This window comes from Carcharhinus amblyrhynchos, chromosome 3 (genome assembly GCF_965287045.1).
Source record: "Carcharhinus amblyrhynchos chromosome 3, sCarAmb.v2.hapA, whole genome shotgun sequence".
Lineage (NCBI taxonomy): Eukaryota > Metazoa > Chordata > Chondrichthyes > Carcharhiniformes > Carcharhinidae > Carcharhinus > Carcharhinus amblyrhynchos.
The window spans coordinates 28,734,428-28,752,454 of NC_137326.1; the positions used below are offsets into that span (position 1 = coordinate 28,734,428).

Consider the following 18,027-nt stretch of genomic DNA (forward strand, 5'->3'; position numbering starts at 1 on the left):
ATGAACACTAAGTTGGTTAAAGGGATGAAATAAAAGTCACAGTTAAAGGCTATTTTTCTAAACTGATGGAATCAAAACAGTTGTGCGCCTTAGTTGAGTACTGGGACCATTGTTCATCTCTATATACAAAATTAAACAATCTGAACTTGTGTATAGAGGGCACAATATCAAACCATACAGAGGACACAGATACAGCAAGCATACTTGACTGTGAAGAAAATTGTAAGTAGCTTCAGGAAGTCAAACAAAAGTTAGTAGTTTGAACAGATATCAAATAAAAATGCACAAAAATTCCAATTGGTAGCTTTCTGAAGAATAAGAGCACTGATTGAGCATGCTTTAAAAAGTAGTTAGATATTCAGGTAAACTCTTAAAGTCAAGGAACAAGCTATAAAGGCTGTTTACATGCATAAGAAATCCTAAATTTTTCAAAAAAGGTTACAGAGGATAAAAGCTGAGCGTTAATGTCAAACATTTGCATATCATTAGTTTGTCCACAGTGAGAGAATTGCATCAGGTTTTGAGTGGCTTATTTTCGGTTATTCTTTGAGGCCATGGAAAGGACATAATGAGATTTACTATGATGGTATTATGGGTTGAGAGGTTTCAGTTATGAGGAGAAACCAGAGAAACTAGGGCTCTTTTCATATGAAGGTTAAAAAGTGATCAGATAGAGATGTTTAAAATGATGAGATTTTGACAAGGTAAATCCGGAAAAACAATTTTCACCGGTTATGGAGTCAGCAATGAGAAGCCAAGAATTTAAGATCATCACCAAAATAACAAAGGGAAGCATTAAGAGATTTTTTTTGTTTAATTATACAGAGGAGTTTAAGACATGGAGTGTTTTTACCAGAAATGTTGTTTGAAATTAAATCTAGAACAGTTTTTAGATTGGAATTAGATAACTATTTTAAAAAGATTAAAAAAAGCAAGATTTGGAAAATGCAAGAAAATGGGACTGAGTACATTGTTTTAAAGAACGTGTGCAGATGTGATGGATTAAATGCCTCTTTATGTACTGATATGACACTTACCAAAGCATTTCTTTTATATTTCTTGGAAAGGAGGACTGAGAGTTGTAGAGGTGTTATTAGCTGTGCTGCTAAATTCTTCACCCCCCCACCTCTCTCAGGCCAGGTAGGAAAAAAATCCCAAATCCTCAAACATGCATGATTCTATGCTCAAGAAACCAGTGGTAAACATGGAACAGATGAGGAGTACTCAGTAGATATTATTTCTGTGGCAGTTCATTGCCATCACATAGTCCCTAGCAATGGTGTCTCTGAAAGCAATAAGCCTATTGCAACTCCAATAAAAGTCTGATGCACTGTGCAAGGTCAAGAACCTGCACTTAATGCTATCTTTTCATCAACTTATGCAACTCAGATTTGTCATATATGCAGTCAAGGAATCTTAGTTCTATCCCCCAGCACGGAAATCAGTGAGTGGTGGTAGGGAGGCATTGAAATGAATCAAGGCTTATCCTCGAAACTCTGATGCCCCAGCCCAACCATCTGCAAATTTAAACTGTAGGCACCAAGGAAAGCACACTGCTCTCCCCACCATCACCTATCCCAGAACCCTCTTCAGCAGAGATGTTGGTTAATTTGGACTGATATAAATATTTATGTCTTTGAGCCCCAACTCAATTCATAGCACCAGCATATGTCCTAGTGGCATATGGTCAATCAGGTCAAACCAGTTAGGAAGCGAATCCAGGTGAGCAAAGGCCTCGAGAAAAAATTGTTCTTTAAAAAATTGTGTTTTCTTGCATGCCAGAAGATGGAGTGCCTCTGCCCTCCCCCATCCTTAATCATGGTCCCCTCAGGGCTCATTATGTCAGCAGCAATTCTGTCATGCTCTTGGTAGTGGGCTCCTGCCAGAACGTATCTGGCCAGGAGATGAATCCCACCAGGGTTTGATAGATGTCGAGCCTCCAACATGTAGGTGTTGTCAGTGCTGAAATCCCTCTGTCCCTCATGCAGCAGCATGCAGATTTGGCAATCTACATGTTTCCTTCTACAGCCAACACTACTTACAAACAACACAACCCTTCCACCACGCCCATCTCCCCCACCCAACCCCCAAAACATATTAGCCCCACTGTTTTACTTCAAGTCTTGGAACAAAAGACAATCTCATTCAATCACAATGATAAGATACAGTCATTTGGTTTAATTTAATGAAGATACTTCCAGAATTGTCAAACTAACAAAAAAGTTTTGTTGCTATTTGAATGCCACCATCAGAAAACCACAGCTAAAGCGAACACAACAAGAAAACTGTTCACAAAGCAGAAACAGGAATGACAGTTGCATGCTTTTCTTAATTAAGTGGTGACTTAATTAGAGTATGAAGTAATTGTGTAATCACTACTTCATTTTGAATTGAACTGCTTAGCAAGTAAATGTGCAGAGAGCGAATAAAAATAATTCAAGTTAACCTTCAATTAATACTGCGGGGCCATGTCGACAAGCTGCATACAGATAAATGAAGAAAACAGAAAAGGAATTTAAGGCAACTGGAAGAAATTAAGAAGTTAGTTAGATAGGTTTTGTTAGCAGTCCTATTGTCACACATGGGCCCAAACACATTGTTTATCTTCATCCACATGGAAACAAAAGACCAAGAAAGGCAAGAGTCAAAGAGATACCTTGAACACCCAACAAGGTACGAGTCACACACTGGAGTTCCCAATACCTTGCCTTTAGTTAAGATATCCATATACATTACACCAACAGTCACAATATAAATCTGATACGGTTAGTGTTAGTGAGCACATGCAATTATAAATAGATAAAATCAAGAACAGAAATGTGTGATTACATGTTGTAATCGTACAATCACACATGATAAAAGTAACAGGGACTTGGATGCAAAAGCAGAAATACAATTACAAGGAAAAAAAGTACAGATAGTTATGAGAGATTTGAAACCTGCTTCTTTAATTGATATGCAGCTGATTTGTATTTCAAATTCACAACCTAAAGCTGTGTAACATATTTTCTTCATAGTAATCAAGTATGTTTTGATTAATCCTGGTGTAGATGTTTACCAAGAGGTTACACTCTTTATTGTCTCTCTGTAAAATGAGGAGCGGAAGAAGGGCTACTGAACATAAGAGTGGTACTGGCCAAGAATTCACAGCATTAATATTGAAAAAGTTATCTGCCTGGCTCCATGCTTATAATTATTACATGAAGCCTGACTGAAAGGTACAGAGAATGAAAAATACAGGACATGAAAGAACTTTAGGTTTCTGTCAGGGAACAATCACTGGTTTTATAATGGAATGACAAGTATGAGAACATTGAAGGTATGGGATCTTAGGGAAATACCTGTAGACTATGTTTCCATGGCTCTGAGTTCAGAATATAACAGGAAAAAATACACACACAATAAAGTATATTTCCACCATTAGCATGTAACAACATGCAGGACTATTGCAGCTTAAAAAATGAAACTGTAATCTAGCTGAAGTACATTGAAAATGAAGCATTTTGGTTGGTTACTCAAACTAAAATGCAACTAAAGAAGAACAAAAAAATGGCACTTTCACAAGCTCCGAAAGGATTCTGCCCACGGGTGGTGGAGCATGAGTTCTCTCAGTGAGGGAGAACTGCGACACTCACTGTGCAATTATCGGAAGGCCTGGAGCCGAGGACAGGCACATCCTCAAGACAGAATTTACAAGAGAGGCCAAACACCTCCATTCAGGTTGCTGTCTCGTACTCTCCATCAGTCATTTACTGAGAAAATCTGCAGACTGCATTCCTTGTCCAGTGACAGGGTTTTAGAATGGAATTAAACACAGCAATTTCATAACAAAATTGAAAACGAAATCTAGCACTGCACATGTAAAGCTGGCTACGTCACTGAAAATGATTTGCGTGATATCCAAAAGTAAGGAATAATCAAGATCAACTCTTACAGAGGGAGATTTGTAATGTCTTTGAAATCAAGTTTAAATCTAATTATAGTACTGAACCAAATGGGACACATAATTTTGACTTTGTTTTAGAAGGGTCAGAAAGCAAAATACTGCAGAGGCTGGAAACAAGTGAACACAAAATGCTGTAAACACTAAGCAAGTCAGATCACATTTGTTTAGCCAACAACACAAGTTGCACTTGGAACCCTTTCTCAGAAGTGAAAGGTGTTACAGGTATTTAAAATTAATGAAGACATCTTAAGAGAAAAAAAAAATCACACAATGGGAAGATGTGTGAGGGAGGGTGGTTAAGAGAGCCATTGAATGTCCCCTGACATTAAGCCATGAAGGGCAAAGAGTGAAAGAAAGTTCTCTCATGCAGACCTGTTTCTCTGCAGAAGATCTAGAAGCTTCTTCCTGGGCGAGAATCACTTCCCTCTCTGCAGTTATCTGCACACTCTCGCGCAGGGCTTCTTCCAGTTCCTCTATTCTCTGGTCTTTTTGTTGCACTGATTCCTGGGAAAAAGCAGGAAAACTATGGAATATTATTCCAATGGATAACTGCAATTAGATTATTAATAGTTCTCTGAACATTTTCCACGATGCAACTCAGCTCATTAAAATATCAGGATCAAATCTGAAATGATAAAAAAAAAGTAAATCATCACAATCTACCAAAAAATTATTCCATAACACGTTAAACACAGCACTGATTAATGGCTCTGCCCTGGAATTTTCAACTTTCTGCCGCTCATCTGTAAATGTAAGATGAGTACAAAGGTAAACCTGCAATTAAAAAGGGTTAAGAGACAGCCAATTCAGTCCAAAGTATGGAACTGTTGGTTTATAGGCTAGACATTGAGAAATGGTACACATAAGACGAAAGTTAATCAAGTCATGAAACGGTAAGGATCTGTAGGCTTCTAATTTCTGAAAATGGTTCTTTTCACAACTATAAGTGAAAACAAAACAAAAACAAATAAAAGATACATAAGCTGTTGTTGGAACTGGCTAGTCACACAGGGACGCTGTGTGCTGGTTACGCACCATACAAATTGAATTTGACAGCAGGCTAGCAATTTAATTCACTAAAATCAACAGTGAACGTGTTATCCATTGCAGTACTGAAGGGCCAATTTTAAACCCATATGTGGAACCTGACAATGCTGGTATTTTCAGAGTTTTGTAGCACATTGGTGAAACAAATAAAGGCTTTTCAACAGACTGTTTTAACTGAGATTTTAAGTGTAGTCAAAAAGAGAGTGACAAAAGCAGAGTGATATTATGCAAACTTAGCACTAGTAAGAATTGCATTTTTGAAGAAAGGAGGGAATTATGATTTCAAAGTTGAAAAATAATGCGATGGAACAATTATGTACTTTATAAAGTGTTAAATTTTATGAAATAAGTCATTAAAATCTTATATTGTAATTTTGATTTAAATTTAATGTTCAAAGAATGAATCATGCATGTTTAAACTACCATTAATATGTACATTTTAAAAGTGCTCTTCTGTCAGTAAAAAGAGTGTAGAATGTTTAACCATTGTGTCCATACCAACTCTCAGCTAGAGCAAACCAAAATAGATTTCCCCATGCTATTTTCTTCCCATAACCCTGCTTTAATTTTATTATTAACCCAAATCCTCCATTTCATGAGGATTTTAAATTAATAATTCCTCTTCACTTAATTCCCAAACAAAAAAGTTACCATTCACCCCTCTCAACATCTCTGGTGCAGTGGAAATGTTTCAGATTTCACCTAATTACTGTACATTCTCTTGCAGGCAGCCATCCTCATTTCTATACATTGTGTATTCACTACAACGGGGTGCCCAAAATGTACACAGTACTCTGGAGCATAATCATTAATTCGCAACAAGTGTATTGTTCCTGGTCATCCTTACACTCCATGCCCCTGAATTTAAAACGCAAAATATCATTGGCCTTTTTAATGACAACATCTACCCCAGTGGTTGGCAACCTGAGCCTCAGGGACCACGTGGCCCATCAGGATTACTAGTGCAGCCCACAGGAAATTTGGGCCATGTGCAGAGTTCCCAAATTCCACTGCTTTCCATCCATGTAGTGTTTTTTTCCCCTACAGGTATAACTGAGGTGATATGAAGTAAACCAAGGGCACATGAAGTGAGGTGTATACTGATTCCACACAATGACTGAGTTGTGTGCTCCTTGTGCATCCAATCAAACGAAAATATTTGTTTTGTTTTTACCACTTGAAGTCGATAGCAGCTCTAACAATATATGAATGATTATTTTCTGTAACTTATTATGAAATATTTGGTGTGTATTAATGTATTCAATCTCATTCAAGAGTTATAGTTAGTTAGTGATGATAGTGTTAGAGATGGAAAGGTGGTAGGACTGGAGGGTCTTAATGACATTACTGTTACGAGATAGGCGGTGCTCGACAGACTGGAGGGGCTGATTGTGGACAAGTCCCCAGGACCGGATGGAATGCATCCGAGGGTTCTGAAAGAAATGGCGGAGGTGATAGTGGATGCCTTGGTGGTTATTTTCCAGATGTCGCTGGATTCCGGGGAAGTGCCGGAAGATTGGAAAACGGCTAATGTTACGCCGTTGTTTAAGAAGGGTGCCAGGCAAAAGGCAGGGAATTATAGGCCGGTTAGTTTAACGTCTGTTGTAGGTAAAATGTTAGAATCCGTCATCAAGGAGGAAATAGCGAGGCATCTTGAGAGGAATTGCTTGACAGAGCAGACGCAGCACGGTTTCGTTAAAGGGAAGTCGTGTCTGACAAATTTACTGGAGTTCTATGAGGATGTGTCTAGGGCGGTGGATGGAGGAAAGCCGGTGGATGTGGTCTTTCTTGATTTTCAGAAGGCGTTTGACAAAGTACCTCACAAGAGGTTATTGCAGAAGGTCAGGGGACATGGAGTTGGGGGTAGGGTGTTAGCATGGATAGAGGATTGGTTGTCAAATAGGAGGCAGAGAGTGGGGGTCAATGGGTGCTATTCGGATTGGCGGATGGTGACTAGTGGAGTGCCCCAGGGGTCGGTGCTGGGGCCTCAAGTATTTACCATTTATATAGATGATCTGGAGGAGGGAACCGAGTGTAGGGTGTCGAAATTTGCTGATGACACCAAGATTGGTGGAACGGCAAATTGTGCGGAGGGTGTGGAGGGTCTACAGAAGGATCTAGATAGGCTGGGCGAATGGGCCAGGAAATGGCAAATGGAATTTAATGTTGGCAAATGCGAGGTGGTCCACATTGGTAGGAAGGATTATTACTTACGTGGCGAAAAACTGCAGCAGGCGACGGTGCAGAGGGACCTTGGGGTCCTTGTGCATGAGTCACAAAAACCCAGCTTGCAGGTGCAGCACGTGGTCAGGAAGGCGAATGGGATGCTGGCCTTCATAGCGAGGGGGATTGAATATAAAAGTAGGGAGGTCTTGCTGCGGCTGTATAGGGCATTGGTGAGGCCGCAGCTGGAGTACTGTGTGCAGTTTTGGGCGCCGTACTTACACAAGGATATTTTGGCCTTGGAGGGAGTGCAGAGGAGGTTTACTAGGCTGATACCGGAGATGAGGGGGTTGAGCTATGAGGAGAGGCTGAATAAACTAGGCTTGTACTCATTAGAGTTTAGAAGAATGAGGGGAGATCTCATTGAGACGTATAAGATGATGAATGGGATGGATAGGATAGAGGTGGAGAGACTCTTCCCGCTCAGAAAGGATAGTAGGACTAGGGGGCACAGCCTCAAGATAAAGGGGGGGCGGTTTAGAACGGAGTTGAGGAGGAACTTCTTCACTCAAAGGGTGGTGAATCTCTGGAATTCTCTGCCCGTTGAAGTGGTGGAGGCTACCTCGCTAAATATTTTTAAGATGCGGGTTGATGGGTTTTTGATAAGAGAGGGGATTAAGGGTTATGGGGAGAGGGCGGGAATGTGGAACTGAGCCACAACAGATCAGCCATGATCTTATTGAATGGCGGGGCAGGCTCAAAGGGCTAGATGGCCTACTCCTGCTCCTATTTCTTATGTTCTTATGTGAACATGCCTGGTTTCAATCTTGTGGCCCACTGAGATGAAAGATGCCCACTCATGCAGTCCACTCGCTACCTTAGGTTGCCCATCACTGATCTACATACACCTGTATTTTTTAAGGAACTGAGTATTTGAAATCTCTAGATCTTCACTTATTGATACTCTTCAGCATCTTTCTAAGTGATATTATCATTTTTTTCCTCCCAAAATCATTCTATTTAGTATTAAATTGTATGAGCTAATCATCTATAATTTTCATTCAACAGTCCATGTTCTCAAGTTTACTGCAATGTTTTCTGAAATTTTTTTTTGTTTCACAATCAGAAACTGCTTAAGCTGGTTACACCCAAAGCAAGATCACCACCTTGACCAAGAACCACCACTGATGGGATTTATCATACATTCAATCATACACTCTATCCATTACGAATGTAAGGCATAAGCTCTTAAGAACATAAGAACAGAAGAAATAAGTGCAGGAGTAGGCCATCTAGCCCTTCGAGCCTGCCCCGCCATTCAATAAGATCATGGCTGATCTGTCGTGGCTCAGTTCCACATTCCCGCCCTCTCCCCATAACCCTTAATCCCCTTGCCTATCAAAAACCTATCTACCCGCGTCTTAAATATATTTAGCGAGGCAGCCTCCACCACTTCAACGGGCAAAGAATTCCAGAGATTCACCACCCTTTGAGTGAAGAAGTTCCTCCTCAACTCCGTTCTAAACAGCCCCCCCTTTATCTTGAGGCTGTGCCCCCTAGTCCTACTGTCCTTTCTGAGCGGGAAGAGCTTCTCCACCTCTATCCTATCCATCCCATTCATCATCTTATATGTCTCAATGAGATCTCCCCTCATTCTTCTAAACTCTAACGAGTACAAGCCTAGTTTATTCAGCCTCTCCTCATAGTTCAACCCCCTCAACTCCGGTATCAGCCTAGTAAACCTCCTCTGCACTCCCTCCAAGGCCAAAATATCCTTGCGTAAGTGCGGCGACCAAAACTGCATACAGTACTCCAGCTGCGGCCTCACCAGTGCCCTGTACAGTTGCAGCAAGACCTCCCTACTTTTATATTCAATCCCCCTCGCTATGAAGGCCAGCATCCCATTAGCCTTCCTGACCACCTGCTGCACCTGCAGGCTGGGTTTTTGCGACTCATGCACAAGGACCCCGAGGTCCCTCTGCACCGTTGCATGCTGCAGTTTTTCGCCATGTAAGTAATAGTCCTTCCTACCATTATTCCTACCAAAGTGGACAACTTCACACTTGCTAACATTAAATTCCATTTGCCAGTTCCTGGCCCATTCGCCCAGCCTATCTAGATCCTTTTGCAGACTTTCCACACCCTCCGCACAATTTACCGTTCCACCAATCTTGGTGTCATCAGCAAATTTCGACACCACACACTTGGTTCCCTCCTCCAGATCATCTACATAAATGGTAAATAGCTGAGGCCCCAGCACCGATCCCTGGGGCACTCCACTAGTCACCAACCGCCAATCCGAATAGCACCCATTGACCCCCACTCTCTGCCCCCTATTTGACAGCCAATCCCCTATCCACGCTAACACCCTACCCTCAACTCCATGCCCCCTAACCTTCTGTAATAACCTCTTTCTTTCTGCTTCCTCAAGTATCATTCTATCGATGTTGCTGTATTTGCTCTGAACATATCTGTTCCATTAGCTTTATCTACCAGTCCAATCTTCAAAAGAACGCTTGCTAAATATTTAAATTTGCACATTCACAGCAAAATAAATTACATAAGGAAGTGATGGCAAGATATTTCAAATTGAAGAATTGTTTCAGATTCCATATGTCCTTGCACAATCAACATAGGTGAAACATTTTGCCATTTGCTGTAGGACAGAAACATTCATGTTTTAATTAAAAGCGGTAAATTGCTCACATTAAATCAATGAAAAATTAAGTTGCAAACATATTAAAATAGAGGCATGTTCCACATTATGGACTAAATCGATGGTAAACTCAGTTCTCAAATGCACTTGTGGCATATGATTTGATTGCTTAGCCTAGTAGATTTGCTTATGTGCTTATTTCTGCAAATTTTAAAGTGAATCCATGGACAAGCTGTAAAATTAAAACAGATAATAGGGCGGATTATTATTTTTCCAGCAGCATGTCCTCCTTGTATTGCGAGTGTGAAGACCTGCGCATTATTTATCAAAACATCATTATGTTGAAATACTGCAATGCATTTCAATGCAAAGTTATTTTATCATGCTCTATGTTAATAAAAGTGAAAATTATTTCCTACCACATACTTTTTACACGAAACAACACCCTTTTAACTTTGGTGTTTCTCCAGCATCGAGGACCACGAGTTGCATCCACAAGCTGGTATGCAACATTTCTGAAAAATCCAAGTTTACTGCTACTTTAAAGATGCAAAAGGTATGCACACCAAGGTAAGACAATGGTTCTTGGAGACAGAGCATGTTTCCTTTTCAGTCTAATGGGGAGACTCCATCATTGGGTACTTCGTTAGCCATAATCTGTCAATTTCTGTTATAAAGTTGGCGGGAAAATCAGGACTCTAATTTCAAGACATTGCACTCTTTGTCTAATGCTTTAGCAGACTGTGTGACCATATTTAATGTATGCACAGATTTCTCAGGTTTTCAAAGCCAGACGTGGACCTGGATTTTACTGCCAATGGCAAAGGAGTAGCTTTCACTGCTCACCTCACATACAGTTGCCCAGACTAATCAATGGAAAATTCTAGTCATTTTGTGATTCTTTTTAATGCAAATGTCTTCTAAAAAGAATTTGTGGTGTCTGAACAGGGCAAGCAACAGCAAGGCTCTTCAATTAATCAAACTGCAGGATCCTCACTGAACAGCAATCTCAAGCCATGAAAGTAAACACAAGAAATATAAGTTGCATTTAAAACACGTATGGGAATGGGAATTAAGATAAAGATTGGAAAATACAGAAGAGGTGAAGAAAGCAATTGAAAGAGAAACTGGAAAGCAAAAAACAAAATCTACAACATTAATCTTCTTTTGAGGGAATGATACTCTATGTTTATTAAAATAATTTTTCAGGGCCACAGAGGTTGTGCACAAGCATTTATCTTTTGCTACGTTGTTTAAAAACTTAGTTGTTCCTGAATGCACTGGCCTTAACTTTCTCAACCGCTTTAGTGTGGAACTAGTAGGAAATACAGCAAGTCTGAGGCATTGGAGTATTGAGTCTATCATACAAGATTGCAACAATGCACACTAACTGCACGCTTGGACTCCAGGAGCTGCTGTCAAACACACACTGCAATAATGATGAATGTGGATAGGTCAACCATATCAGTTTAATTAAGTAAATGAAAATCAAAAAATGATTCACTTGTTACTTGAGGCTCAAATACTCTGACATTCTAACCTCAGAGTAAAGAAGACATTTCTCCCATCGCATCACTATAAGCCAATTCACTGCAATTTGACTCCTACTGGCTTCTGAATGTATTTAAAATATGTTGCAATGAGTAAAATGCATGTGGTATTGCCTGGAATTGTGGAGTAATATTTATGTAGCATTGGCAATTTCACAATAGAAAATATAGTGTAACTTGAAATAAGACCTTTAAAATTCCTCAATGATCCAGTTGTACCATAAAAACTGTGCCAATTAGCTTAACGTGCATTATTTTCTTCATTTAAGACAGCTTGAATTTTTGCTTCCATCTTCAAATACTATAATAAGATACATCTGCTAACTGTTGTCTCGATCACAAATAAGGTGGTCATGCTGTTTTAATGCTTAAAAATGGGCTTTAAAAATTCCAATTGGCACTTAATGTCTGACTGTAGCTCAATCGTTCCCTGTAAAGTCTGATTAGATTATCTCTTCCTGTGTTTAATATTTGTGGCACAGAAGCAATGGCTTGCATTTTGTGGTTGGCGGAGATGAACGGCACCAGCTGTTCAAAACACTTACACTTGCCCACAGAGTCTGTGAGGTTTCGCACTGGAACATGCTGTACTCAGATAGCACTGAGCGATCTACAGCGAATATACGACCTGTGTGAACAGGGCGCAATACTGTTGATTTCCTTTAGCAATCAGATTGAAAAACTGTTATTGAGGAGCGCAGAGTCTGAACCAGGAAGTACAAATTAGAAATGTTTAATTCATTTTCAAAATGGGCAAAGAAATCAAGACAATGAGAGGGACAGAAAGATGGAAGGAGTGAGAGAGATAAGAGGCCAAAAGAAATAATTTTTTAAATTTTTGAGATCTCCAACTATAACCAAAACTTGAAGGTGAGAGACTTCACAAGTCTGAAAATGAATTTTGAGTGCCAGAGATGTTATTTGGCAATAATTAAGATTTAACACACGATTAAAAGATTACTTTCACCTGAATAGACAACATCTAGACTTCTCTGGCAAGTTTCATGATTATCTTTCATGTGATTACAGGAAAGGTTTAAGACTGTTCCATATGTTTTAATGAAGAGTCCATTGGCGAAATGTCATTATGACATTTAACTGTGCATAGGTGGTTGCCAGAAGTTGCTGCCTGCTTGATTCTTCAATAATGCTGAACACTGATAACTCACCATTACTTCCGTCCAGCCCTTTAAGTATGGCAATGGATTGCAATTATGGGACTGAAATGGGTATACCAGTGGAGAAGCTAAAGATGATATAACTTTTATTCCAATTTGCTCTAAATGTTTTGACTGTTTTCATTTAAAACAATATGCAAGTGAAAGCGTAGTTTCATTTTAGCTATGAAAATCAGGACGCAGGTCTTGTTTATCCAGACCACATGCAATACCTAACAATACCACACATAAAGACAAGTGGTTGAGAAATCACATCTGTCTGTGTGTATTTTCACCTGTTGCATGCTGGTATACCAAGCCACACCACAGAGTATTTTGCAGTTGGAGATACAAAACAAACATGTAAGAACATGATTTTTGAACAGTTCAAAGTTTTTATTTTATTGGCTCTGCTGGCCATCTATCATATGCAATCTGGGGTCTTGTCATCACGCTTTAGCGTCTCCAAGCATAGATAGTAACAAATTCAAATAGGTAAAGTTTCAAAAGAAAATGGTGGAAAAGCTCAGCAGGTCTGACAGCATCTGTGGAAATAGGGTAGAGCCAACGTTTTGAGTCTGGATAACTTTTCAGAGCTCTGACAGAGAGTCATCCAGACTCAAAACCTTAGCTCTATGCACAGATACTCTGCACAGATACTGTCAGACCTGCTGCGATTTTCCAGCATTTTCTATTTTGTTTTAGGTTCCAGCAAGGATAGCAGTGGTTAGCATTGCTGTCCCACAGTGCCAGGGACCTGAGTTTGATTCCCGGCTTGGGTTGCTGTCTTGTGGAGTTTGTATGTTCTCTCCATGTCTACGTGGATTTCCTCTGGGCAGTCTAGTTTCCTCCCACAGTCTGAAACACGTGCTGGCACTAGAGTGTGGCGACTAGGGGAACTTCACAGCAACTTCATTGCAGTGTTAATGTAAGCCTACTCGTGACTAATAAACAAACTGTAAAACTTTAAAATCTGCAGTCATTTGCATTTTCCTAGGTAAAATTTCCATTGACCTGATTTTGAGTGCACCGTCTATCCGATAATGATGCATCTCATTTACTTAGGTTAAGAGAGTTGAGGCCCCATTCATGTATGCAGCAGAATGGTTATCAGTGCTATATTCTGGTAGCTATAAATAAGCACACAGCACTGATAAGTTTCCTGCTGTTTGCCTAGCTAGGATATTCTACTTGTTCAGTCAATAGTTTACATGGCTATCTGAAGTCAAAAGGTAAGAATTCCAGTGGCTAGACTATTATTATCTTGGATTAATAAGGTGGGTTATAGGCTAGTTGGTCAGACATCAATAATAGTCAGAACTACTTGAAGTTTAGCTCACATTCTATTGGGAAATATGTAGCCTTGGAGCCAACTCAACCCACTTCCAGAAGATGATAATTACTTGTTGGTTATGCCTATTTACAGGAAGGTTATTGTAAACCACAGATCTCAATAACATCATTTCATATGTCTGCATGTGTCTTCTGTTGCAACTCCACTATATAAATGGCTAGTTATTTTTCTGTTATGAATGACTAAAACAATCAGTTACTTGAAGTAGATTCTATTACTGTTGGTACATACTTAATCTGTTAAAATTACTGCAGATTACCCATATGTTGAATTTTTTCCAGATTTTTGCATTTAACACCAGACAGCTTTTTAAATTGAAACATTTTCCAATTGTAACATCTGAAGTTATGAAGTCAGCACTCTTTACAAAGAGCTAAATATCACTTTGTAGCTACCTCTGTGGAAGTCAATATTTGTACATTAGTTTGTTCTGCACTGACTTTAATGACCTGTGCAAACTTGGCTTTTATAACCTTCCTGAGTTTTCCCCTCAGCTGCGGATTTCTTCAAATTAAATTCTTTCAACAATGGTACAGTTTTTCTCCTGAACAGAGGTTTAAAACTTTGGCTGTAGTTCAAAACACATTTCAGCAGCACATATGGAATTTATCCACTACTTAATAGAACCCCCACTGGTCAAGTGAAGACAAATACATACAAGCTCATCAGAGTTAACAATCCTGAAATATTAATATTTGAGTTAGTAACTAGATAAATGCCAATTGGTTTCAAGCTGTGATTCATTTAAAATGTAGCCACAGTGAATTTATATTCCATCGCATATTATTCATTTATAGATGTTGGTCTGATCTTCCTTCATTGTTTTAGCATGTTATGTTTTGGACTAGACTTACTTGCACTCCATATCATGTGACAAGGCAGAAAAATATCTTTTTACAGATAAGATGTTGAGGTTGATTTCTAAATCCATATAAAGCAAAATTAGACTGAAGAACAATATTCGCTGCAAAGGTCTGATGCATCAAGTCTCACCTCTGTCCTTAACCCTGCATTGTGGTTAAGCTAAACCATCTAATCTGATTTTCAGCTGTACCATCCATGGAGTTAATCTATCAGAGCTCAACTTTCGGAACTCTGGTCAAAATAACCTTAGACCATCTTATCAAATAGCCAGAAATCAAATAAACTGCAAACTGAGATCCTGTAGCATAACAGTCATGTAAAAGCGTTTTAAAATTTTCCCACTTTTTTTATCCTCGTTTAAAAAGCAGTTTGTCTTTGTGGCAGGCACTGTATGGAGAGAAAACTAAAGCTAATGCAAGCAATGCAGAGCAAGAAATTTGAGGGTGAAACCAGCATTGCATGCCTTGTAGTCTGATGAACACGTGAAGAAAAGCTCAAGTTCTATCATGACTGTCTAGCAGTTGAACATCTGCAAGCTACCACAAGCAGACTGATTTGCGATGGAGAAAAAAAAGTTAATCATATTATACAAATGAAAGAGCAAATATTAGTAGTGCTTTAGTAGGTAAATCAAGGGTTGAAACTGAGAACATTACAAGTTCTCAGATATTTTAAATCCAGATGTTTAAATTAACCATTAGTCGGGTACACAGTTCTATTTTCTTGACACATAACATGCCAAAAATGTGCAAATCTATAAAGCACTGAAATAAAATCAATCTAGCATGACAGATGTTATACACATTATCATCAAATCTTGCAGTTTTCTGAGAATAATGTTGTCCACTGTGATTTCATCTCACTAATTCAGACTGATTCATGATTTGCCAGATTGTACCCAATGTGGCTAAAGTCGGGAAAGGTGCTCCAAAGCACTTTCCCACATCAATATTACACTCATGACCAGCATGGAAATTCTCTTCAATATCTACAGTTTGCTTCTCCAAAAGGAAACAAAATACAAATATCAGCAAGTGACATCAGTTAGCCATTACGGGCCAATTTTGTGTTGAGAGTCAATGTGCACAGAACTTGCAGCACAGAATTTGGTGATTCAGTTTAACTTATTTGGAGGATATTTACACAGCAGTCACAGATGAAAACCTGGTAAAATAGCAGCATCCAGGGAACTCCTGTACTGGTTGACAATGCAACGGAATTCACCAATCAACGGTACCAAAATCCCAGCTTTCTGATTTTCCTCCTTCTACTTCACTGGATAAGGCTATCACAGAAAAATAGTTTCTAATTTGCTATTTTAATAACTTGACTGAAAACTAACATCTAATAGTTTTTAAAAATTCTTTCTACTGATACAAAATGTTAAATTTCTTAATATTTCATTAAAAATCCTTAGAGTTATATGTGTTATTTTGTTCCTGAACTCATTTTCAACTGTGCACCAATATCCAATGACATTTCCTAGCTCAAACACTGCGAGTATGCCAGGGAAGATCAGTTTATTAAATGATGACTGGAGACCTGGTTGGCAGAATAGCTACTGAACTACACAAATAAATTGCTGATCTTTGCAGAGAGCAGGGACAAGAATGTCTTAACATCTAACTTTTGAAAAGTCAAATGCTTTATTTTCTTCACATTGCTTTGAAAAGTTAAGCTATGTATTTGAACAACATTTTAAGATTAAATTCTCCTGAGTGAGCTTTGGATACTTCAATCTAAGGTGTAAGTTTGTGCATAAATGAAAATTTGCTCATCATTATTGCTATTTTTCTTGGGTTAGATCTCTATGTATATACACAATATTGCCTGAACGTCTTGAGGTTTTAAATGCAAATTTTGAATTCAAAGGTGTGCATATATAGAGAAGGTGAAAAGCACTGAGGCAGACAGACAATCTTTCACAATCAACCCACCTCCATCTGTTGAGAGTTATCGGTCAAGTTGTCTTCTCGTTTGCGAGCTTCCTCCAATAATTGTGCATTCTTCTTCTTTTCCATCTGCTCTTTGTGTTTCAAGTTGGCGACTTTTTTATTCTGATCCTTTACTTGTCTGGGAATTTCAAAAGAGGAGTCACTCAAGTAATACAGGTTAGTGAAAAAATACTATCTTATTTTATTCTTAAACTTTTACCCCCACACATGCCACAACCCCACCCATCCAACACCCACAACATTTCAGAAATTATTTTGAATTACACCATTGCTTGGATTAGTTTTAGAAGCTATTGCAGCTATTTTGCCACATTCATCACCATAGCATCAAGAGTACCTGATAAGACCAAGACCTAGACCAGAGTGTAATTTTCATTTTCAAATAGCAGTGTATTATAATCTTTATGCTCAATGTTGAACATTGGAATATATTTGTAGAAATGTTCTATGCATTTAAGGCCAGAAAGTTTAACCGTTATTCTTATCATTCTAAACAATGAACACAATATTCCGAGCAAAAAAATGATAACAGATGATGAATATTCTTAATTATTATTAATTGGATGTAGTTTAGTTACCCCTTAAGAGTAGTGCACACTATTGTACTGCATTTGACAAACTTCCGATACTACAAATGGAGGAATAAATTGGTGTATTTGCTATGAGCAAAAGCAGCATTTGGATTTTGCTCCATCTAAAATTCTTTTTTAATAATGTGTTGTTTAGACGGAAAAAGGATTTAGAGTCAATTAATTATTACAATTAAGCAAAACTACCACTAGGTGAATATGTACGATTATAACCATTCTCAAGGGCAATTAGGGATGGGCAATAAATGCTGGCTTTGTCAGCAATGTTCGCATCCCAAGGACAAAAATTAAAATAATACAATGAACTCAGTGTTTGCATTAGCTCATGGCAAGTTCAGAGTTGTAGTTTCCACGTGCACACCATGTTGCCTAACCATGAACAAAAACAGCACTCAGCTCTTTAAAGCTGCAACTTCAGTAGCAACAAACTGATAATTCTATCATCTTTTGCAAACGGACCTACATTACTTCAAGTAATCATTCTTATTAGGACCACATCCACAATCTTGCAATCTGTTGCTCACCACATAAAAAGGTGAAACACCAAGATTGCACAGTATTTCTCTTGCCAAACCTTCAACATATTTCAAGCAAATTTAGAATACTGTTTTCCAATGAAAAGACCTGTGCTATTCACACTGCAGCAACATAATGCTGTACGCAGCTATTTCAGCATAACTGTTCGTAATAACTGTGAAGAATCTACAAACATTTAAAGAGAAGTGTTACTAAAGTTACCAAACCT

The 18,027-nt window shown here is 38.7% G+C and overlaps 1 protein-coding gene across 3 annotated transcripts in view; it reads right to left on the reverse strand.

The window, feature by feature from the left end:
• The window catches only part of LOC145337821 (ERC protein 2), a 731,415-nt gene that overhangs the window by 286,559 nt on the left and 426,829 nt on the right, over positions 1-18,027 (reverse strand). For all 3 annotated transcript variants that reach the window (XM_080182675.1, XM_080182674.1, XM_080182676.1), the window contains 2 exons: positions 16,675-16,810; positions 4,319-4,450 (listed from right to left, as the gene is read on the reverse strand). In XM_080182675.1, coding sequence (XP_080038801.1) covers positions 4,319-4,450; positions 16,675-16,810 — 268 coding nt within the window. The remainder of the gene's footprint in view (positions 1-4,318; positions 4,451-16,674; positions 16,811-18,027) is intronic.